The following is a 21,014-nucleotide window of genomic DNA, read 5'->3' as shown; positions in this document are numbered from 1 at the left end:
CCTCGTCAATTATTGTCTGATGTGGCATTATTGGGGATAGAGTTATTGGTCCGCATTTTTTTGAAGCAGATTTAAATACAAAATTACACATATTTTTATGAAATCAATTGGGCCAATTATTGAGCGAAGACATAATACTCGACATGTGGTTTCAGCAGGATGCGGCTCCACCTCATTATGCAGTACAGTACAACCCCGTAATTATTTACATGAAATGTTTTCGTTCTCGAAGAACAGACGGACAAAACCATTATATAAGCGGAATTTTTTTCATTCGGAAAATTACCCTTAAAATCTTTTTGGAGATATCACATTGTAACACTATAAAAAAACAGAATTGGAAAATGTGAAACCATTCGCAAGTTACCATGCACACGGACGGACAGAAAGTCCAAAATCATAAACGTTCGTTAAAAAAGGATACATTTACGTTCTGTCGGCTCAGCTGAAACTTCACCACCTTCCTTTTCTCGCCTGAGGAAAACAAAACATGCGCATCCTTACTCCTTACGCAATTTAAATTGCTGCACTTTCCTCGAAAATATTTCCAGTGGCGTAGCATGAGTTTTTCTCCTTTAATGAAGAGCATAAAAGCGCGCGGGAACCATACAATCACAATCTTATCTAAATTGAATAAATTACAAAAGGGATAAAATTTAAACAAGAATTACGCATGAACAAAATACAAATTCAAATACACAACAATACCGTTGTCTATATTTACAGCACGACTTTTTAGGGCGAATCATCACAGTGTAATGCCATCCAAAAGTCTTGCCTAGATTGAGGGTGGTTTATTGGATTAATTGTAGGTTTGAATTAAATGGCACATTTTAAATTTTTGATTAATAGGATCGGTGATGCTTTTAGGTGAGAGATGATTCTAAAAAAGAAAAAAAACATAGCTCATTTAGCTATGACCTTTTGGAAAGTACTGCTCAATGCATGGAAAATGCGCTAAGTGAATCTTGCTTGATATTCTGGTAATTTTTTTTAGATCATGTACAAATAACAAATTATCTCTAAGTCAGATAATAAATACCAAAAGGAGAAATTGACCCAATTAGGTAACTTTTAAGAAGTGGAAAAGTTGACCATGAATTAATAAAAAATTAGGTTCAAAAGTAAAAACAACAGAGCTTGGAATAAACCACTTCGGTTAAACAGTCTTTCAATACGCCAAAAGTCCCTTGGCAGATAACGGTTAATGAATGATACAACGTAAAACGTAATGAGTACATGTACTATTGAATTACGATACATTGAATTCTTAACGTTTACTTCGATTCTGCTATCGCCGTTACATAAACCCGGTTACAGATAAAAATAGATGTCTAAAAGTGGGCACATTATTCGTTCTGAAAGGGGGCGCCTTTGGATTTAATGGATCCACGTTATCTTACGACACACTTCGCCGTTTCTCCGACTTGACGATTTCAATTAAATTCGTTGGACCAAACAACGGCCGAATAAATGTGTCTGCTGCAAATCTGCATTGTAATTGCACGTACCAAGATTCGGGCGGACGAACCATTGTTAACCTAAATTTATGATTTACTTGTAGTTCTTATGCACGAATAAACTTTGTTCGAGTTTAATTTAGATTGCCGCTGCAAGAGCATTATTTCGTTGTTTCGCTTGTATTGTGTCGGCAAACAGTCTTGGATGAACTATATATATTATTACGGGTACACTCACAAAATGGGGTGTACTCTTAATACTCGAGTCTTCGTCCAAATTAAATTTCAACGAGCGCGGTTTCTTACTCTTTCAGAAATTGAATGTCGCACAATGCACCATTAAATTAAAGGAAAGTACTTGCGGATTTGGAAATCGGGATGCAGTTTTAACGTAAACATTCACTTTATGTAAATTGTAAAGTAGTCTAAATGAATCGGGTAAATTTATGGTTCGCTCAATGGAGTAAAATTTATGTGGAATTGTTGAGATAGACCATCTCCTATTGATAATTAATTGCAGGATTCGTTACACTTAATTTATTTAAATGGATTGTTTCGTAATGGTATATTCCCTAAATGACCTTTGTGTTTGGTTTTAATAGATGGAGATTTATTAGCGCTGCCAACAATGGATTTCTGCTTCGAACCTTGACGACCTTACACCCCAATGTAATTAAAATGATGGTCATAATCCACGTTTCAATTTCGATTCGATTTTCTAATCATTGAAGAGAAGAAGCGGCACCAACCTGTTGTAATATGATATAGAATTGTTCCTCTAGAACAAGTCACGATTGCGGTAAATTACTCTTTAAGGGCATGGTTACATTGTTGATTAAATGTTTATTATACCTACGAGAAGTTAACTGTAAATTCAAGCCTAAAAACTTGAAACCCAAAAATTGACCCAAACCTTATTTATGTAGGTACGATAGCGCCCCACTTTTAACATGTACAAGGGATGATTCAGGTCATCGCCTGAACGAAAAGTAGCTGGTTCTTATCAAGATTGAAGAATCATCAACGGCTAATTGCTAATCAACGTACTAAAAGTGTCAGGAGATCGCCTGTCTAGATTACGTCGATCACTGCTGCCAGTAAAAAATTCAATACCACCATCGTTTAAAATTATGCAATCGATTGTGCGTATACCAATTTCCGAATAGGTGTAAGTAAATTAAGTAAAACATTAACAATAAAACGTCCGATTAATGTACAGATAAATTTTAATGAGCGCCGCCTCTCTAGATTGAGGTAATTAACCGGATGAAACAGAGAGGATTTTTGGTCGGACGATTAAGGTTGTTCAACCAGTAAAAAAATTAGTAGGATACCACCGGAAACGTACTTAACTTTAATTTATCTTATAATCCCGCATTTATTACTTAGGCGACATTGAAAGTGAATGTAAACGGGTACTAAAAAGAAGCGAATGCAGACGCGTTTACTTAACGCACAATATTAATTTGAGAAGCTGGAGAGGTTGTGCCGCCGTTAATGTCTTTTTTTCTAGTGTGGTTATTACCATCGGAATGTTACCAATCTATTAATTAAATGTCATTGAATATAATTATCATACGTGAGAATATAAGACGGCGTCTTGATTACCTGCCCTTTTTTAATTGTCTTCGGTGTTCATTCAACTGAAACCGGTCCGAGGAAAATTTAAGTGTGGCATTATTTAAACAATATGGAGTTTAGTTTTCGTAGATGCCCCGATTTGAGTAACAGGGAAAAGATGATTAATTAATAGCAAGTCAAAATATGGATTAGACATTAATCAGTATCAACGATCCAGTATATAAACCGACAAGAGATATAAATAGTTTCAACTTCTTCCACGTTCAAATCATCTAGGGCACGGCCCATTCGAGAATATTACATATGCTTAATGCCTTTTCCTCGAGGTAGACCTTGGTTAAAAGAGATTAAAAGAACGTCAAGTTAGGTATAAGACTACTTGCAACTGAATTTTTCATGAAATGGTTGTGGGTGTAATGGTTTTTGCATTATAAAGACATTTACTACCTACCTACAATCGTAATTCATTCAAAACACCTGACGCTATTGAGGTAATAGGAAAATGCTAATGAAATTTGCTCTTTTTAAAAAACTTGGTTCCCTGTTGCAAGATTTCCAGGGTATAGAAATATTCGGAAAAACGGAAGAGGCATACCGAAAAGTCTAGTTAAAGCCGTTACTTTCTCTTGTGTGTTAGTGTTGCTGAGAAAAAAATAAGGAAGAAATGCAAATTTTGGAACTTTTGGAAACGTAGTTGCCAAACTACACATGTTGAAACCTCAGTTTAATTTAAATACATGTTTACTGTGCTCCCTTCTACTACTAGTTTGTCATACTTCTTACACTATAGATTTTATTGGCATTATTTCAGGAATGACGTGTGTCGATTTATTACCACTCACAATATTTTATATAATTAGTGCCAAGCAATTCCTAACGTCGACTTCTCTACGTTTAGCTTAGCAGAACCTTTGAAAAAGACATTGCTATGTAAACCAGGGGGTTATGGTCCTTTAGGTTGGAATAATGCCGACAACACTGGTATACCTTCCTGGGTTGGTACAGAATGCGCGTAAACAGCGTAAATTTCGGTTCAAGTTTAGGAAATGGCAAGTGGGACACTGTATTTAACATTATTTAAAGAAATTTTCCGTTTATATAGTAAAGTCTTTATTTATTCAGTAATTTCGCCGGTGTTACTCGACGAAATTGGTTAATACATGAAGATTTTACTTTACCAATTGAACCATAAAGAGAACAGCACAAAATTACGTTCCTGGTGCGCATAGAGATGCTTCTTTTTGTACCGCCGCCGCCCCAGCGAAATTAATTAATAAATGATTCGTTTGGTCTACCAACAGCATAAAAATGTACTTCGATGTTTTAAGGTGTAAGAAAATATACATGTACTAACGGCAAAATTTTATTTGTAAAAATCCTGTATTATGTGTTGTCAAATTCCTCCGTTAGATGTTGTCGTGCCCAACCTTTGAAATTAAATCTCTTCTCAATCTACCACCTGTTTTGTGCTTCTTCTTGTACCTATAAAAGTGTGATTGTTAGGACTTCGCGGAACTTAATTCCTGCATCTCTTACCGACCAGAAACCAGAACCAGATTCTATACCCAAACATTATTATTATTATTACATCCCAGATTATAAACCCAGATATTCATTAATATACGTGTTAATTTGGTAGCTACGAGTACTTTTATTTTGCCGTCTTACTCGCCTGTTACTGGTGTCGTTAATCCTTGTAGGGTTAAAACCCTGCGGGCCTCATAGAGCACTGGTATCTTGCTTTCATGCATTCGGTCGATATATTGGGCTTGAACCCAAGTATCATCATCTCAATTCAATTCAACTGACTTTGAGCAGGGTCGCTTGAACCGTATGGAAGTTTCCTTTAAGGACCGTCACCAGGTAAATCCTTGCCGACCATGGTCGTGTATAGTCATAAAAACTTCTAAGGAGGGTAACATGATAATGAATTAATAGCAAGGTACAAATCACTTAACAAGAACAACGAAGGGTTAATTATATGGGCCTCAATCAACACCATTTGAAGCTCCATGCGAGGTTTTTTTCGACTAGGCAACATTTTCGAACAGAGGGGTCAGGTCTGAAAAATCCATTCAAGAAACCTACTAAGTTGCTTCGTAGCTCAGGGGAGGGATGATTCTTATCCACATACCCTGTCCGCGCAGTGCTTTATAAGACCTTGCAAATTCAAATTTACAAAAGCAAACATCCTAATAAATCGACCAGCAAGTAATTCTATGCTAATTACAGTAATTACGATGGACAAAAATAAAGGGTAGATTTACCTATATTTGCGAATCAAACATATCACCAAAAACTATATACGTTGGCTACTGTCTTAACTAAGTTTTTTTTACATAGTGATGAAATTATCGGACTTTTTTTTAACGAAAAATCGTATGGAAAGTCGTACTTTTTTCACGATGACTTTCTGATCCGGACCTGGAAATGGTCGCCTAAAGAACAGAATAGTATCCCTCCTTTAGGGTAAGTGCATTTTCCCTCTATACTGGAATATTCACTCTCAAACAATGTGTAATCATAATCTCGATGATAACAAAACCAACGAAACGAAAATTTACAACTGGTCAAACAAAAAACTAACCACTAGAGACATTGTGATCTTTGCAGTAACATAATTAAAAGCATAGAACAACAACAAACTTTTATTACATTGTAATTTTATTAGAATCAAGAACGTCCCATTTATGATTAATCTGTCCATCTTCCAGCATATTATTTGCGCGGTAATTTATTCATCAAATCAGAGAGCTTTAAATCCTTTAGGATGGTGGTGGCCCACAGCATAGTTAGCAATTTTTAAATTCCATTAACGTCCCCGGAAACTGTTATTTATTATTTTCAAAATGGTTTACTTCTATTAAAGCGTTAACGGGTACCAAATAAATTTACAAAGAGTAATTTTATCGGGATTTCTGTAAAACCCATCCCCTTTCGAATCGATACCAATTTCTCATTCTTCCCTTGTGCATTTAACCGCACAAGAAACAAGACATTCCCGCAAATAAATAAGACAACAAATTGCACATTTTAAGAAAGAGTCAGTATAAAACTAAATCATTAAGAAGAGAAATAATGTACTCGCGAGCGGAATTAGAAGAATGTTTTCTGGGGTTTGGGAAAGAAGTTTGAACAATTTGTTATCGCAATTTATTGTGGCTTTTCAAATTTATTACACGTAAGAAATTTACCCTTCGTAGTTCGTAATGAGATGTTAATTTATCTTTTGAATGTGTTTCCCTTTCTTAACATTTCGTTGCGTTTTACATAATTTCCTTTGCCAGCGAGTCGTTTACCCGAGCGAGCACTAAACGGATGAACAATTGATCATTACGCACTTAGCAAATTGGAAATAATGAAGGATTATGATGACCTATATTGGATTGTTCGCATTCCATAATTACACGTGTCCGCCTGAACTTAGGCTCGTTGCCCTCTCCTACAAATTTATCAGCCATTATTTACATTAACAAATCAACCATCTGGAAATTGTTAAGCGTTCTTCTTCACCTTACGTAATTGAATATAATTATGGATCACAAGCTCAACTCTTGGTGTTAGAAGGCCGTTGCCCGTGGAATAATTGATAGTTTTTTCGTCGAGAACAGCACCAGCTGAACTGTATTTTAACTGACTTATTACATTGCACGCAAACACGTCGGAGTAATAAACAATAAATTTATGCATGTTTCAATAAATTGCTTCAGTGGGGTAGTTTTCACTTTAATCAAACACAGAGCTTATATTACTGTAACAGTGGGTGCACTTGTTTTATTGTTATAATGAATGTGAGATTCTAGCAGGTCTAAATAGTGCATTTATGCTTTACAGAGTGTAATACGTGATCACGGCTCGTTATGCACATATGGATTGTGTAAACGTATTAATTTAGTTTGGGATTTCGAATCGGATTGCTGTATTATGTATGAAGCGTGGCTATCGGCTTTTTACATTGATTCTCGAGGCTTATTTCAGGGTTGATTTTTCCACTTTTCGCATTACGAAAAAGTAAGCTCAATTTCACTCTACGGAAGTACCCAACGTTAATTTTGTGTACGGTTGAAATACTTCAAGCATTTACTTGGGGTGTGCGTAGTGCGTACATCAATGGAAATGCGCAATTTGGTAAATGCGTTGAAGAAATCCAGCAAAAAAAGGTGAGTGAATCCACATGAAACGAGCTTTTTCTCTGTCTAATTATTCTTCTAGAAAATTATAACGGATTTATGATAACCGCCATTTGTTGTCTGATATTTCGTTAAGAAAATTTCGAAAAGAAGGTCTCTAAGATGTTCTCTAGACAGGTTCCTAATCCTAGAGATACTTTACATACGAAAAAGATAATAATGTCCAGAAAATCTTTGAAGAAGATGAGAGGACAAAAGAAAACTAATGCAATTCTCTATGCCTGTAGGAAAGTTTTTATTCTAAGAATCTAAGAAAGGTCTTATTAAGAATTTTTTTAAAGATTTCTGGAAGATTTTTAGACTTTTAAGGGCGGCTTTAAAGAAACTTTCTGAAATCTAAGATCTAAGATTTCTATTAATATTGCTAAAACGCGGATGAGGTGTTTCCACGAGAATTTGTAGAATATTATCGAAGAAAATTTGGGATCTCCCGATTTTGGGAGACAGTTTCGAAGGGAGAGAATTAACAAAAAACTCACAAATCAATGGACATAATCAAAGCAGGTTACCCTTATGCTTCGCATCTTTCCCACACTTAAGGCTTCAGATATCGAGCAGAGCTTTAATTTTTCTCAAAATTTTTATCTCCAGTACCTTAAAAGCAGCTTAAAAGCTTTGTATGTATTGATAAAATTTTGCAGTTCGCTTTAAAGATGCATCTCCAATTTCGACTTTTTTTGGTTTCATTAGATAATAATTAATATCATTTCTTGTGTTCGACTGCATTCCATCGTTTCTATCTGTGCACAAAGTTGGTAAGAGATCGTTATTTTTGATAATTCACTAAAATTTTAAACAAAGAAACAGAATAATTTTAATGGAGACCCCTTTGGCTCCATTTAAAACTTTAGAGGTGTTCATTTTGTTATAATAACAGGCCGAGGTTGTTTCGCGTAACATGAAATTAAACAATGAGCGGCTAAAAATTTGCATGAATGCCGGGAGTATGTAACGAAAAATTGAGCACTTGCAACCCCCAAAAATTCACCCTCCTGCACTCCTTTCGGAAGAGGTTTCTTTGCAACCCCTTGCACTCGCGGGTATGCGAATTTCAAATTGTTTGCATTCACAGAAAGCACTAATGACGGAAACATCTAAGGGCAAACGATGAGGCTCGTAATGGAAAACAACAAAATGACGGAAGAGAATGAAAAATTACGAATTACGTCGTTCACTTTAGAAAAATAAAGCCGTAGCAAAATAGCTGCACGGGATAAAAGAGGGAAAATGAAAACATTATGACAAAGTAACGTAAAATCACAGTTATTCTCGAGGACGAAGATGGATGTGATAATCAAATGAATCCTTTTTCGTGTAACAATGGAAAGGAGAGCGACGGCTGATAAATTAGTTCAGCAGACCGCTACCTTCCATTCGATTAACTGCTGTGGGCGTTAAAATTGTTTTATTATTTTCAAATTACAATTTCCTCAAGTAAACACTTTCACTGGAAACAATGAGATTTTTCTTAGCTTAGGAAAGTGAGGCCCTATTTACTATGCAAAGACGGCGACGGTTCTGAAGCAGGATGCAACTGGAATGCAAGTGCACTTCCCACACGTTACGAAGACATTTTACTTATTCTCTTTGCAGAATTTCATAGTTTAATCAGCGTCTCCCCATCGGGAGTAGGTACGAAGTACGAATAACGCCACTTTCGTCGTTAAAATCATTTTTATTACATGTGTAGCGTGAAGATCATTTTTTTTCTGTTCGGACTATAAAAAAATCTCGAGTTAAACGTGATCTCCATCTCGCATAACGTATTCATATATCCGGCCGCCTGAGGCGCCGCTAGATTTCCCTAGATGGCGTATTTTACTTTCAAAAACAGCAAAGCAACTCCCTTCGTACCTCCACCCTTTTTCCCTCTTCAACCTTCAAATTTACATCCCTTATTGTCTTCGCCCAGCCTTGTTTATTGAGGATCGCATGGAAACCAGCGGACATCGCCTTCGGCCGTTATTATAAACAATATAAAAATTTCGGGCATTTTTCAAAAAATATTGTCGCCATTTATTTATCAACATTGCCCCTTTTCTCAGCGCCGCCCGTTATTGTTCTGTTTTGTATGTATTTATACAAGAGCTTTACGGGATAGGTTTTTAGTTGCAGGAATTTCGCCGAGAACTACTCGCTTAGAAGATATATGAACTGTTTTTGAACACGATCCTAAGAGCATCTCCGTAAATTTATTTCCGAGGCGCGCGGCGGCGGTGCGGTTGCCGCTTTATTTTTTTATTACCTGCATTTTTCGTGCGCAGATAGAATACATTATATACCTTCTGTAAATTGTGTGCTCCAAATAGTGATTAGGTATAATATGTCACGGACTATTCACTAAATGGCGCATCTTCGAATACCGCATCCCTTACTTGATAAATCGCCCTATTTTCCCTTTTGCTTATATACGATTCCCATCTCACGTTTATTTTACAATTGCCATTTCTTAAACATTCTTTGTAAACTATCCAATTTATACAGATCCGGAAAATTGTTTTCGACTACTAAAAACTGCGACGTCCATTTATTGCGGTTGGCATTTTCATTTGAAACTGAATCTCTTTCAGACCATTTCTGTTTAGCCCAAATTTGTTACACAGCCATAATATGTTCAGAAATATTACGCGCGGCTTTCCCGTTACAGCTGCTATTAACTATAATTAGAAGGAATACCTTCAACCATATACTCCGACTCATTAGGAGAAACGAGATTAAAATTTAAATATTTACATTGTACAACTTCAATAATTTGGGTTAAAAGCTCTTGCTTGTTTTGAAAAGTGGGAGTTTTTTTTAAATCTCCCGATGCTCATATTTGTTTGTTTAAAATGTGCCCGGCGTAATAAAGATTGATGGTATTACCTTGCTCTATGGATTTAATTTAAAATACCGCCGCTATAATTTGGACGTGCTCGTCGTCGTTGGCAGATTATATTCATATATATATTCATCATTTCATTTTCTAAAATTCAGTGGCAAGCCATCTAAATTTGACGCCAACGTTGACATCAACATTGGAAATCATGTGTTCCATTTTCGACACTGTTTCTGGCTGTATTGGTTAGTGATATGAAAATAGTACTATGTGCTCCTTTTTGGTCAAACTTAAAATGGTAAACCTAAAATTTGACTATATTCGCTCGCTGAAAAATCAAAAAATTGTCAATTTCAAATTGACTCTATATTTTCTTAGTTGAGAGAAATACAGAAATAGAAAATAAATATACGGGTTCAGGTAAAAAAGTTATCGAACCTAACCTCAATTTGGAACACCTTAGTATTTTAATCTAAAAAGATAAATTCTCTTGTCCAAAATATAACACACTAGGGATGATATTCAAAAGATTCAACAAAGATTAAAGAGGTTTCAAAAAATTAAAAAAGGTTCAAATAATTCAACAAAATAAACAAAAATGCAAAAGATTGTTAATTCCTCTAAAATATTTTTTGGTCTTTTTAAATCAATATTGATTTTAAAATTTTTTTTTTGGTAACTTTTATACCTGGCTCCCTATACTTTTTAACTAAGAATTTATTAGGGTATTCTGAAATTGAAAATCATCTTCCAATTTCTTACTGTAAATTACTTAATTCTTTTTAATAATAGAAAGAACATCGGAAAGAGCAAACAGAAAGCTAATTAAAGATGTGAAGGTTAAAAGAGGATACGAATTAGGGAGTGATCACTTTCTTGTGATAGCCAAAACTGAACAGAAAGGTATAGAGAAATTCTCAGAGAGGGAGGAGGATGTAAAGAAGAGTAGAGAAACAATTAAGACATACAAACTAAAGGAAAAGAAAGGGCCAAAGGATATGAAGAAGAAGTAAAGAGAAGAATATTGAACGAGGAAGCAGTAGAAAATAAAGGCACAGAATCATTGTGGGTAATATTCAAAAACATAGTACCTAATTGAGTAAGCAGCCAAAAATACATGTGGAATATACAAAGAAAATAGAAACAAGAAACAAACGACATGGTGCACGGAAGAAATTAAGCAGCAAGTAAGAGTGAATAAGATAAAATGGCAACAGTATCTGAATAGTGGAGCAGAAAGAAATTATGAAGAATACAAGGAGCAAAGAATACCTAAAAGTGGAAAAATTAGTAAGAGAAGTCTAACAAAGATCATGGGCGGACTTCGGAGTCAAACTCGAACAGTAAAGGAAACAAAAAATTAATTATTCTTCAAAAAGGCTCAGAAATGATAAGAAGGCAGATCTCATAGGAATTAAAGATGAGGAAGGGGATGTTCTAAGCATGGAAAAAGAAGCGATGGAGCGATGGAAGCGATACTTCCAGAAGCTGCTCGCATTAGATGGAGAATGCACAATAGGAATGGTACAAGGTGAAAAAAATAAGCAGCAAAGCGGCGAAATAACAATAGACGAATTATTAGACATAAAGGAATTAAAATTGGCAAAACATCAGGGAATGACAGAATTACTACAGAAATTGTTAATTATATATGGGAGAAAGAGGAAATTACTTAATATTTAATAGGGGTTGGAAGGAGGGCACGCCACTGACGGACTGGGAAATTGGACTAATCTTTAAGAAGAGATGCGATACAGAGGAATTACCTTATTGTGGATCCCAATGAAGATGTTTGAAAAGATACTAGAAAAAAGGCTAACAAAGAAGTGGAACTGACACTATTACAAACAATGGGAGCGGGGAACTATACGAACTATATATAGAAGTACTTACAAAGTTTCAGGATTTTGACCAGCCCCTTTGGTCACAACGAAAGTTCTAAAATCTACTACGCAAATCAAACTGGGTAACCTCCCATGAAATCACAACCTGCAACAAATCAATCAATACAAAATTTGTGTGATACAGCAACACATTGCACAAAATAGGGACAAAAGTTAGAAATTGAATAGGTATCTCTACTGAAACTTCACGGACCTCTCGCCTTCAATTTCTTACATTTATTCTACATCTTTTTCTTCATTTCTTTTGGTTGAAAAATTACCTCCGTAATTCTTTCGTCTAGTTTTCAATTAGCATCTGTGTTGGGGATAATAAAAAGAATAAAGGGGAAAATATTTTCCTTCTCTATTACCAAACAAGAGAGGAAACTGGTGAATTATGAGCGCGTACGCTTTATCTGGCATTGCAATATTTTTATGCAACTAATAAATTTTATTCGCTCTCTTCTCCATCTGAAAAACGTACTCGAAAATGTAACTGGCAGATATGAAAGAAATGCATCCACATCAAAATTGAGTTTGGAGTTCCAACACAGAAAGCAAAGACGCTTGGTCAGAGATGCGATGCGATGTGAATTTATTTTTATAGGACGTGAGACGGTCGATACGCCACCGTTTCCAGTTGGAGAATAACCCCTAGACGTACACAAGTTTGCATGCACAGAACGCCCGTCACCTCTCAAATTTTAACGTCCACGTTTGAAAATTAACGACTTGAAAAACCGTCGTCGAACACTGATGGAATGTGCCGAGGTATTTGCAGGCCACCGCCAATGAACTGAAGGTAATGAATAAATCCAACAAAATGAAAGTGAAAACCTTCCCGGCATTCCTCTCGTGTCAGCCTCCCCAACGTAAAAGTTTCAGAAAAGAAAAATCTCCAGTTATTTACGGCTAAAGGGATTACAAAACCCGTATACAATCTTTTGAATTACCACATAAACCACAATTCCTGTAAAATACGTTGTGTATTTTCCCCGCAAACCGAATTGTAAAATTGATGAAAATTTCGATAAAAATAGAAAATTGACACCTTACGCCGCTTTCGGCATCTAAAAATTTTCGAAAGCGCACCATTGTTACTTTGATGTTCATCGCAGGGTTTTTTTTCTAAAAATACTCTATCCGTTCATTAAATTTGTGCATAGACACTGCGAAAGTTAGTATGCAATAAAGGTTAACGCTAACTTTACGTGTGGCGAGTAATTATGATTTAATTAACAAAAATAGTGGATTGGACACATCTATGAATATTGATTGGGTTTCCGTTTCGTTTAGTAAGAAACGTGTGGTTAATGAACTAACGATTGTCTTTAGTAAGACCGACCGATTGTTTGGATCTTATCTTTTAATCTCGGATTTTCGAAACGAATAAGAATTTAAATTCTAATGAAGACGAATTTCCTCGATTTTGCGTCGGTTTTTTGGAATTTGTGTGAATTTTCATAGATTTATTGAATTTTTTTGGTCACTTCGTCAATTTTGATGGTCACAAGACGAGCAGAGTAGCATCTGAAAGCCTCCCCTTTGCTTTAGGCGATGAAGTTTAACCACGCTGTGCTTTTTTATGTCACTCTACTTGGAGTCATCATATAGCTTTTCACGAGCTTTGCTTTGCTGGTTTGATACAAATTTTGTAGTGATTGTCGATTATATTTCAGATCTGACGGATTTAGTTACAAGAAATTCCAGTACAGTCATGTGCATACAAAAATTCACAAGATTAAAAAAAAGAAAATTCGGAAAGTTAAGAAAATTCCACGATGGATATTAATATTTCACTTTTTCTTTGACCAATCAATCCAATCTTTCAAAATGCGGTTCGAAATAATGCTTAGCAAAGCCGTTGGTGTTCAATACGAGAGCTTATGACGTCATCTACCATTTTTCCTTTTTTAGTTACCCAATCCCAATCCCTCATTTTTCCAAATGGGAAAGGTTGGTAATAGATGATCTCATCCCACCATCTGTCTATGTGTAACTTTTTGTAAAATGTTTTTTCATAGTAGTAAATATTGTGCACCAAAATATGTCCACCCGTCTGTTCCACATTTGTCTACAACTTGTTCAAAAAGTATGTCTCAATATTTTTTCCATATTCTACACATTCAATATCCCTCCCCTCAAATTCAGTTGCTTTCACAAAGTTTACAAAAAAGTACTAGAATCCACAATCACCCCCTTAAAAATTAAAATAGCATGATTCTTTCAAAAGATGTACTCACCCCATTTTGAGGGAGTCCTATGTACCTAATGCTTGAAAATCATGGTGTCGGTTACAAAGATTGTCAGAAAAATTAAAAATGTTCTCTGCTACTTTACAAACAAATTCAAACGTGTTCTCTCCTTGACCCGAAAAGAATCGGATGAGACTCGTCGTCTATACAAGTTGATTCTACGAAGATATGAGACGCCAAACTCTTAAGAAGTTCATAAGAAATCGAGATTTTTCGAGAAGAGGATCTTTTTTATATCCGGTTATATGTAGTGCACAAATCCTCTGTTGCAAGGAGGGCTAAAACTCTTACTATCGGTACAGGTATTTTTTAGTGGAAAGTTAACAGAAAATTCCAATTGCTTCCCAAGAGAATATATGTTACAAAAACCAAAATTTGTCGATTTTGTTTTTATTTTTTTTAAACACATCCAAAAAAATAAAAATTAAATTAAATTTAAATTACACAGAAGACCCGTAATTACTACGGTGATACGGGTACTTTTCAGCAAGTAATAGTTATTTACATATGAGTATGGTAAATCAAGGTTTACGTTAACGAGTGAGATGTTTACTGCCGAAGCGTAGCTGAGGCAGGAATTTCGAAACGAGTAACGTTAACTGATTTAACATACAAATAATGTAAAACATTTTATTTCATACTGCTCTTTTTTCTATTAAAATGCCATACAATTTTTGATTAGAACGTGTACGCGTTCAATTGAAAGCAAAAGTCGATCACTTGATTTGTTTGATCTGACAGTAGTTTGACACATTAATACATAGGTTTAGATGGATGTCAATTGATGTTGCTAGGCAAAATTTCCAGTCTGGTAAAAATTTTCAGTCTGGTAAAATACGATTTACCAGACTCAAATCAGTCTGGGAGAGCGGCGATTACTAGATAGTATGAAATAAAAATATTTACTGCATTCGGAATTGTAATGGACGGTCGAGGTACGGTGCGGTAGTCGCCTACAGTGAAGTAGCTTTACCAATTTTATTGGTTAATTACTCTTAGTCTCTTACACCCTAAAGCTAGTTCTTGAATCCAAATTATTACTTAGTACAAGTCCCTCGACAAGTGCCATTCTTTCCTGTGATTGTCTATGTTCAGTGTTAAATTATTCACAAATTTGAAGGCCAGCTAATGCATCTAATAGGTTTACTAGAGTGCATCTTTGACGAGAGCATTGCAGCAGCTGAAACTCCATACTAGCGACATCAAAATTACTAGCATGTGGTTTCATGTTCTAATTAAAGACCTTTTATTTCTGTTTCTCGTATTATCTTTCAGAATTGATGTTATGTAAGACACGTAACTATTTCTGAAACGATATTGTAACATTGCATGTTTGAAATCTAATCCCATTCCACCACTTTCGCAGCTACCGTTTCTCAGGCTGCCGGTTCATCCCTATCTTAGAGGCAAAGACTATTGCAATTTATTACGTGGTCCAGACGAAATCGATCTCACCATGTCCACGCAATTTTTATTCCATTGTAAAAATGCCATTACCTCAAACATAGAGTGCCGTAATGAACATTTTTGTGTTTTGAAATGCGATCTCGTTAGTAAATCGATGAAGCCAAAATTCGAGCTACCCTCTACCGAAACGGTCGACAGGCATCAAGCGACTGCACTTTCGGAAGCTCATTTTCTAACATGACGTAGATATTTCCATTACCTTATTTGGCCATAAATTAACAAAAAGTTGGCACGACTCCACCACGCTCCCATGCACATCGGCCGGAAGGGATGAAATTAATCGGCCGTATCGTGATTGACATGCCCCAATTGGACTGTCACGTTTATTTTTATTACTCTTTTGACATTTCCTTCTGAAATTCGCTTCTTTTGATATCACCACATTTGCGCGCAGATCTTCAATATTCGTGTCATGCATTGTTTCCTGTCACTTTTTGTTTAATCTAAACAGCGTCGGAATGAGTTATTGCCTTCACATCGTGAATTATAATGAATTTCGGTACTCTTGCGTTCTTCTCGACTAATACTCATTATAATCAAGCGAAGTAGGAAATCATTATAATTCCAATTTACTGCAATGTTAGGGGGTGCGTGCCTCCGCAGCAATCTGTGTAATGTCCCCCAACGGGACGGTAAGCAGCTTACACGGCCGCCGCCAGTATGATTGGCCGGAGACCTAACGCAGCCCAACTATTATTTTTCTCTCTTATCCACAGGCGCTTAGTGCTATTTGAATGTGTCCCTCGTTGCAAAACTTTTAGCAGCGTTGAAAATTCGTTTTTATTTCTTTGGAGATAAAAATTACTTCCGCGTTAGTTGCCGGATATTAATTATAAAAACTCGCAATAATTTTAATAAGTTTTTCCTTTGGAAACTTCTCTGGAACTTGAAACGTTTAAAACTCTTATTTTTCTTATTGGACTACGTGACAACTTTTATTACTCAATAACATCTGTTCATGGCTAAAGTTATGCCTTTTCGGTCGAACAATTACGATTTTAAATTACTTTGTACTAACTTCATCTTTCTTTTGCAGTGGCCGAGGACAACAACAGCAATGTTGAAGCTTCTCCTCCTGGGATTATTAACGTCGTCAGTCCAAGCCGTAGGGTGCCCAACTGGATGCGTTTGCAACGACGAGACCTACGTAGTGCAATGTGAAAAAAGTAAATTAGACGTTTTACCAATAACGCTAAATCCCGCGATACAAAGACTCGTTTTACGAAACAACAAAATCAAGACGATAGATGCCGCGTTTCAATTTTACAAAGATCTCCAATATGTCGATCTCTCCAGTAATCACTTAATCAGCATTCCAACAAAAAGCTTTATCTACCAAGAGAAACTACAAGAATTACATTTAAATAAAAATAAGCTATCGGGCGTCACGAACAAAACATTTCAGGGCTTAAAATCTCTAACGGTCTTAAACTTACGAGAAAACTTCCTGGAGGAGTTACCGAGAGGTTTATTTACCGTACTTTCTAAATTGGAAGAGCTAAATCTCGGTCAGAATAGAATATCGAAGATTGATGCGTTGGCTTTTGATGGTCTGCTAGCGTTAAGGGTTTTATATCTTGACGATAATCAGCTAACGTCGGTTCCGACGCCATCGTTTCCACTCATGGGAAGCCTCGCCGAACTTCACGTCGGCCTTAACTCGTTTACTTTTCTTCCGGATGATGCCTTCGAGGGACTGAATAAGTTATCGGTGCTAGATTTAAGCGGCGCCGCTCTGTCAGACATCAGCAGTGACGCTTTCAGAGGTCTGAATACTTTAAGGAACCTCAATTTAGCGGACAACAAATTAAGTCGAATACCTACGAAACAGTTATCGCATCTATCGCGGCTCGAGGAATTAACGATAGGACAAAATGAATTCGCAACGGTAGAGTTGAATTCCTTTAAGGGATTAAGCAATTTGCGCAAATTGGACATTACCGGCGCCACGCATTTGGTGAATATCGAAAAAGGAGCGTTCGCCGATAATTTAAATATAGAAACGATTATTTTGGCGAGCAACCGAAAATTGGAGGGTATAGAAGACGGGGCACTAGTCGGTTTACCCAATTTAAAGCATCTGATACTGAAGGAGAATGCGTTTAAAACCTTTTCGGAGTCCTGGTTATCCTGGAACGAATTGAGAGTATTAGAGCTTTCGGATAATCCTGTCAAATGTGATTGTCATATACTGTGGCTTAGCAATTTAATGGCCGTTAAAAATTTAACAACGGTGCACTGCTCGTTTCCGATGCCGCTCAAGGAGCGCTCGTTGCGGGCTTTGGGCGCGGACGATCTTGGTTGCTCCTTCAGCGATCCACGACAGCAGGCGATTTTAGTGACGTTGTGCGTGAGTGCCGTTATACTTTTGGGGGGTTTGGGATTATTATTGTTCCGATACCGGCAGCGCGTTCGTGAAGCTGTTAAGGATTACAAATGGAATAAGCGAGCGATCAGTAGGAAGGAACACGAATATCAGAAAACATTTTCCGACGACGATTACATCATGCGATCGGCTCAGCATAACATTAAGCCGATTCCGGTGACGGAATTGTAGCTAGAACTTAGCGCGCCGCCCTCCGGGGTATTTTGTGTCGATGGAGGTGAAGGTCGGCGTGCTAGGCCTCCACGTGGGCCAGGGGGCACACTCCCCGTCACGGGATTTACGTATATCGCTGGGGATTCTTGTAGGGCGCACTCCCTAAAAGCGCCCAGAGACAACAGAAACGGATTCTCACGGTATCCAAGTCCCATAGATATTTATCAGCAACATTAACCACGGACTCCAGTGTTTTTTAACTGAGCAATAATGAATCCATTCCAAAAATGTGATTTAAACGAAATATAGAGACTGTGCTAATAGCAGCTAAATATATTTTTGACCCCTAGAGACCCCACCGTCAGGTTTTGTTTTATCCCACTTTTCGAAATGTGATGTAAATAGGTGATTACTTACTTTGTTTATTTACCTTATAGTTATCTGTATTACTTTTTCGTTAGTATGTAACCAAAACGAGATCTATATTTGTACGATTAAAGATTAAGCAGGATTATGACCAATTACAACATTAAATCCTAAATCTTCCTAATTGTAAAAAAATAGTACACTAACTGTAAGATATATAAACAAAGATTTAAAATATTCAGATTGTGATAGAAGGAAAATGACTGCAAAATACAGTGTATCTAACCTAGGAGTACTAACTAATTTTTGTGGTACCTTTCTCACAACCTCTGCATATTTAGATTATTTTTACTGTGCCACTTTTTGTTCCTAGCTCACAATTCTCTAACGCGGTAACCGAATTTTCTTGTGGGCGGCAGTCTATGAAGATGATTGTATATTTTCAAAAATTGAAAATATTTAAATCGTTGTGTGTATATAACCTAATATATGCAATATTCTATATACATTTTGTAAATACTCTAAACTTTAGATATTTATTATTTTTATTTAAAAAAGTATGTGAGATAAGCGGTTAGTTGAATTCATTCCTTCAAGAACTGTTGTTTTGTTTACTTATATTAGTTTGTAATAGTGGTTGTGATTGTTTATTAAGTTGAAAGTCTATATACCTAGGCAGGTGTTCGTACATCTTTATTACTTGTATACTTAGGGATTTGCAACTGGAATTATTATTTTTGTTCGTAACTGTTGTAATACAATTCCTACATACAATTAAGAGCTAGTCATAGTATGTTTAAATCGAATGTGTGAGTATTTTCTTTATTTGTGTATAATAAAACTAAGTGCATTTTATAATTGTAAATATATTATAGTGTTTTGTACATATAACTTTATCAATACTAATTATTACGAATAAACGAGATATTTAAACTGATTTCTTATTGTCTTTCATGACTGATTAATGTAATTCGAATTTACGGAAGCAAATGGCCGTCCACCTCACGATGTTTAATGTCTTTCACTAACATTGTATGAAGAATTCAGGATGGGAGCTCAAACAAAAGTTTAAAATGGTATATTTTAATAGAAAAACTGCAGCTTTCTGCGTGATCCGGCGAGGTTAGTAGCTGTCTTTTTCAAGAGAAATACCTTAATTTATTGTGCGTAGACATTTTGAACTTAAAATAAACAATTTACTACCAACAGTTATGGTTAAACAATAGAAGTAAGTCCTTTATTCAAACAATTTAAGTGGAAAAGCTGACAATAGTCCTAGACTAAGACACGACCATAAAAATGTTGCAAACTGTTCTTATATCCAATTGTCAATTTGTTTACAAATTGGTAAAGTGTACATTTAAATTTTCAATCTCGCAAACCCAAATTTTAAGCTCGTTTTCACTTTCACTTGCCCAAGATCCTTATACTTAACTCTTTTCTCTGGATCAGAGCCTTCAAAGGTTTTAAAAACCATACAGCTAAGATCTTTATCGTCTATTTTCAGCGTACAGTGGTGGTGGGGATCAAGAGCAACCCATGATTATGGGGGAGAGATGTGGTGAGGCGCCGCTTACAAATTCGGCAGCAAACTATAAAAACGTGCTGCACTCTCATTGGTCAAAACGGTCAACCGATGAGAGCGTAGCGTCGCTGGCCGCAAACGTTTAAAAACAGAGCTCCGAAGTTTTGATTGTAAGGACAATGCTTGCTTCGACTGCGCTTCAAGAAACAACCAGTTCTCCTTGCCAGATCGAACTGGCGCCACGCTCTACCAGCTTGATGCCCCGCACTCCGGCGACAGTACGCGCAGCATGCATTTTTCTAAATAAACCAATGGCCCAAACTGTATCGTTTCGGAGTTAAGTCATCCAATGTCCTTACTGTTTCTTATTTTTTTCTAAGTAAACCCATGAACGGTGGAATTAACGGTGTTTCCCTGTCTGATTCTTTAAAAATCTTTCCAAAATTCCTGCCCCTAGATGTGTTTCAACATTTCAAAAACTATCAGTTCTGTTTTCTGTTCATGTTCAAAATTACCAAATTAAGTCGCATTTTTCGCATTATCTTTAGGGATGGGCCTTCTTGATGCGAAATGTCTCTTGTTAGGCTTGTTAAAAAGATCGATAAAACAATACCCAAAATCCGAAGTTGCAGTTGTGTCACCTACTGGTCTGTTAAAATTATTCCCCACCAGGGGATACACCTTGTCGTGGTGGTGGGGCTCAGTAGCCACTATTAGTGGTGAAGCTAAGTATCCCAGGCCGGTAAAGGTAACTAGACTTTAAGCTAGACTCCATGGCTTTTACCAAAGAGTAACCATAATTATGGTTACTCTTTGCTTTTACCTATGAAGTTTAGTACGTATGCTACCTAATTCCAGTAAATCTGGTTAAACAGACGTCGTATCACAGATAAAATATAAATATTTTATCTGTGGTTGTATTATTTAAAT

The 21,014-nt window shown here is 36.3% G+C and overlaps 2 protein-coding genes across 5 annotated transcripts in view; both read left to right on the top strand.

The window, feature by feature from the left end:
* Positions 1 to 19,496, top strand: part of LOC116171075 (leucine-rich repeats and immunoglobulin-like domains protein 1) — a 129,488-nt gene extending 109,992 nt beyond the window's left edge. For all 4 annotated transcript variants that reach the window (XM_031487743.1, XM_031487740.1, XM_031487741.1 and 1 more), the window contains one exon: positions 16,691 to 19,496. In XM_031487743.1, the coding sequence (XP_031343603.1) occupies positions 16,712 to 18,211 (1,500 nt within the window). In that variant the 5' untranslated portion in view covers positions 16,691 to 16,711 and the 3' untranslated portion in view covers positions 18,212 to 19,496. The remainder of the gene's footprint in view (positions 1 to 16,690) is intronic.
* The window catches only part of LOC116171081, a 194,677-nt gene that overhangs the window by 128,331 nt on the left and 45,332 nt on the right, over positions 1 to 21,014 (top strand). The gene's annotated exons all lie outside the window — the stretch shown is intronic.

Source organism: Photinus pyralis, unplaced genomic scaffold (genome assembly GCF_008802855.1).
Source record: "Photinus pyralis isolate 1611_PpyrPB1 unplaced genomic scaffold, Ppyr1.3 Ppyr1.4_LG5, whole genome shotgun sequence".
Classification (NCBI taxonomy): Eukaryota; Metazoa; Arthropoda; class Insecta; order Coleoptera; family Lampyridae; genus Photinus; species Photinus pyralis.
The sequence above is the reverse complement of the archived record's forward strand: the minus strand, read 5'-3'. Positions and strand labels throughout refer to the sequence as shown.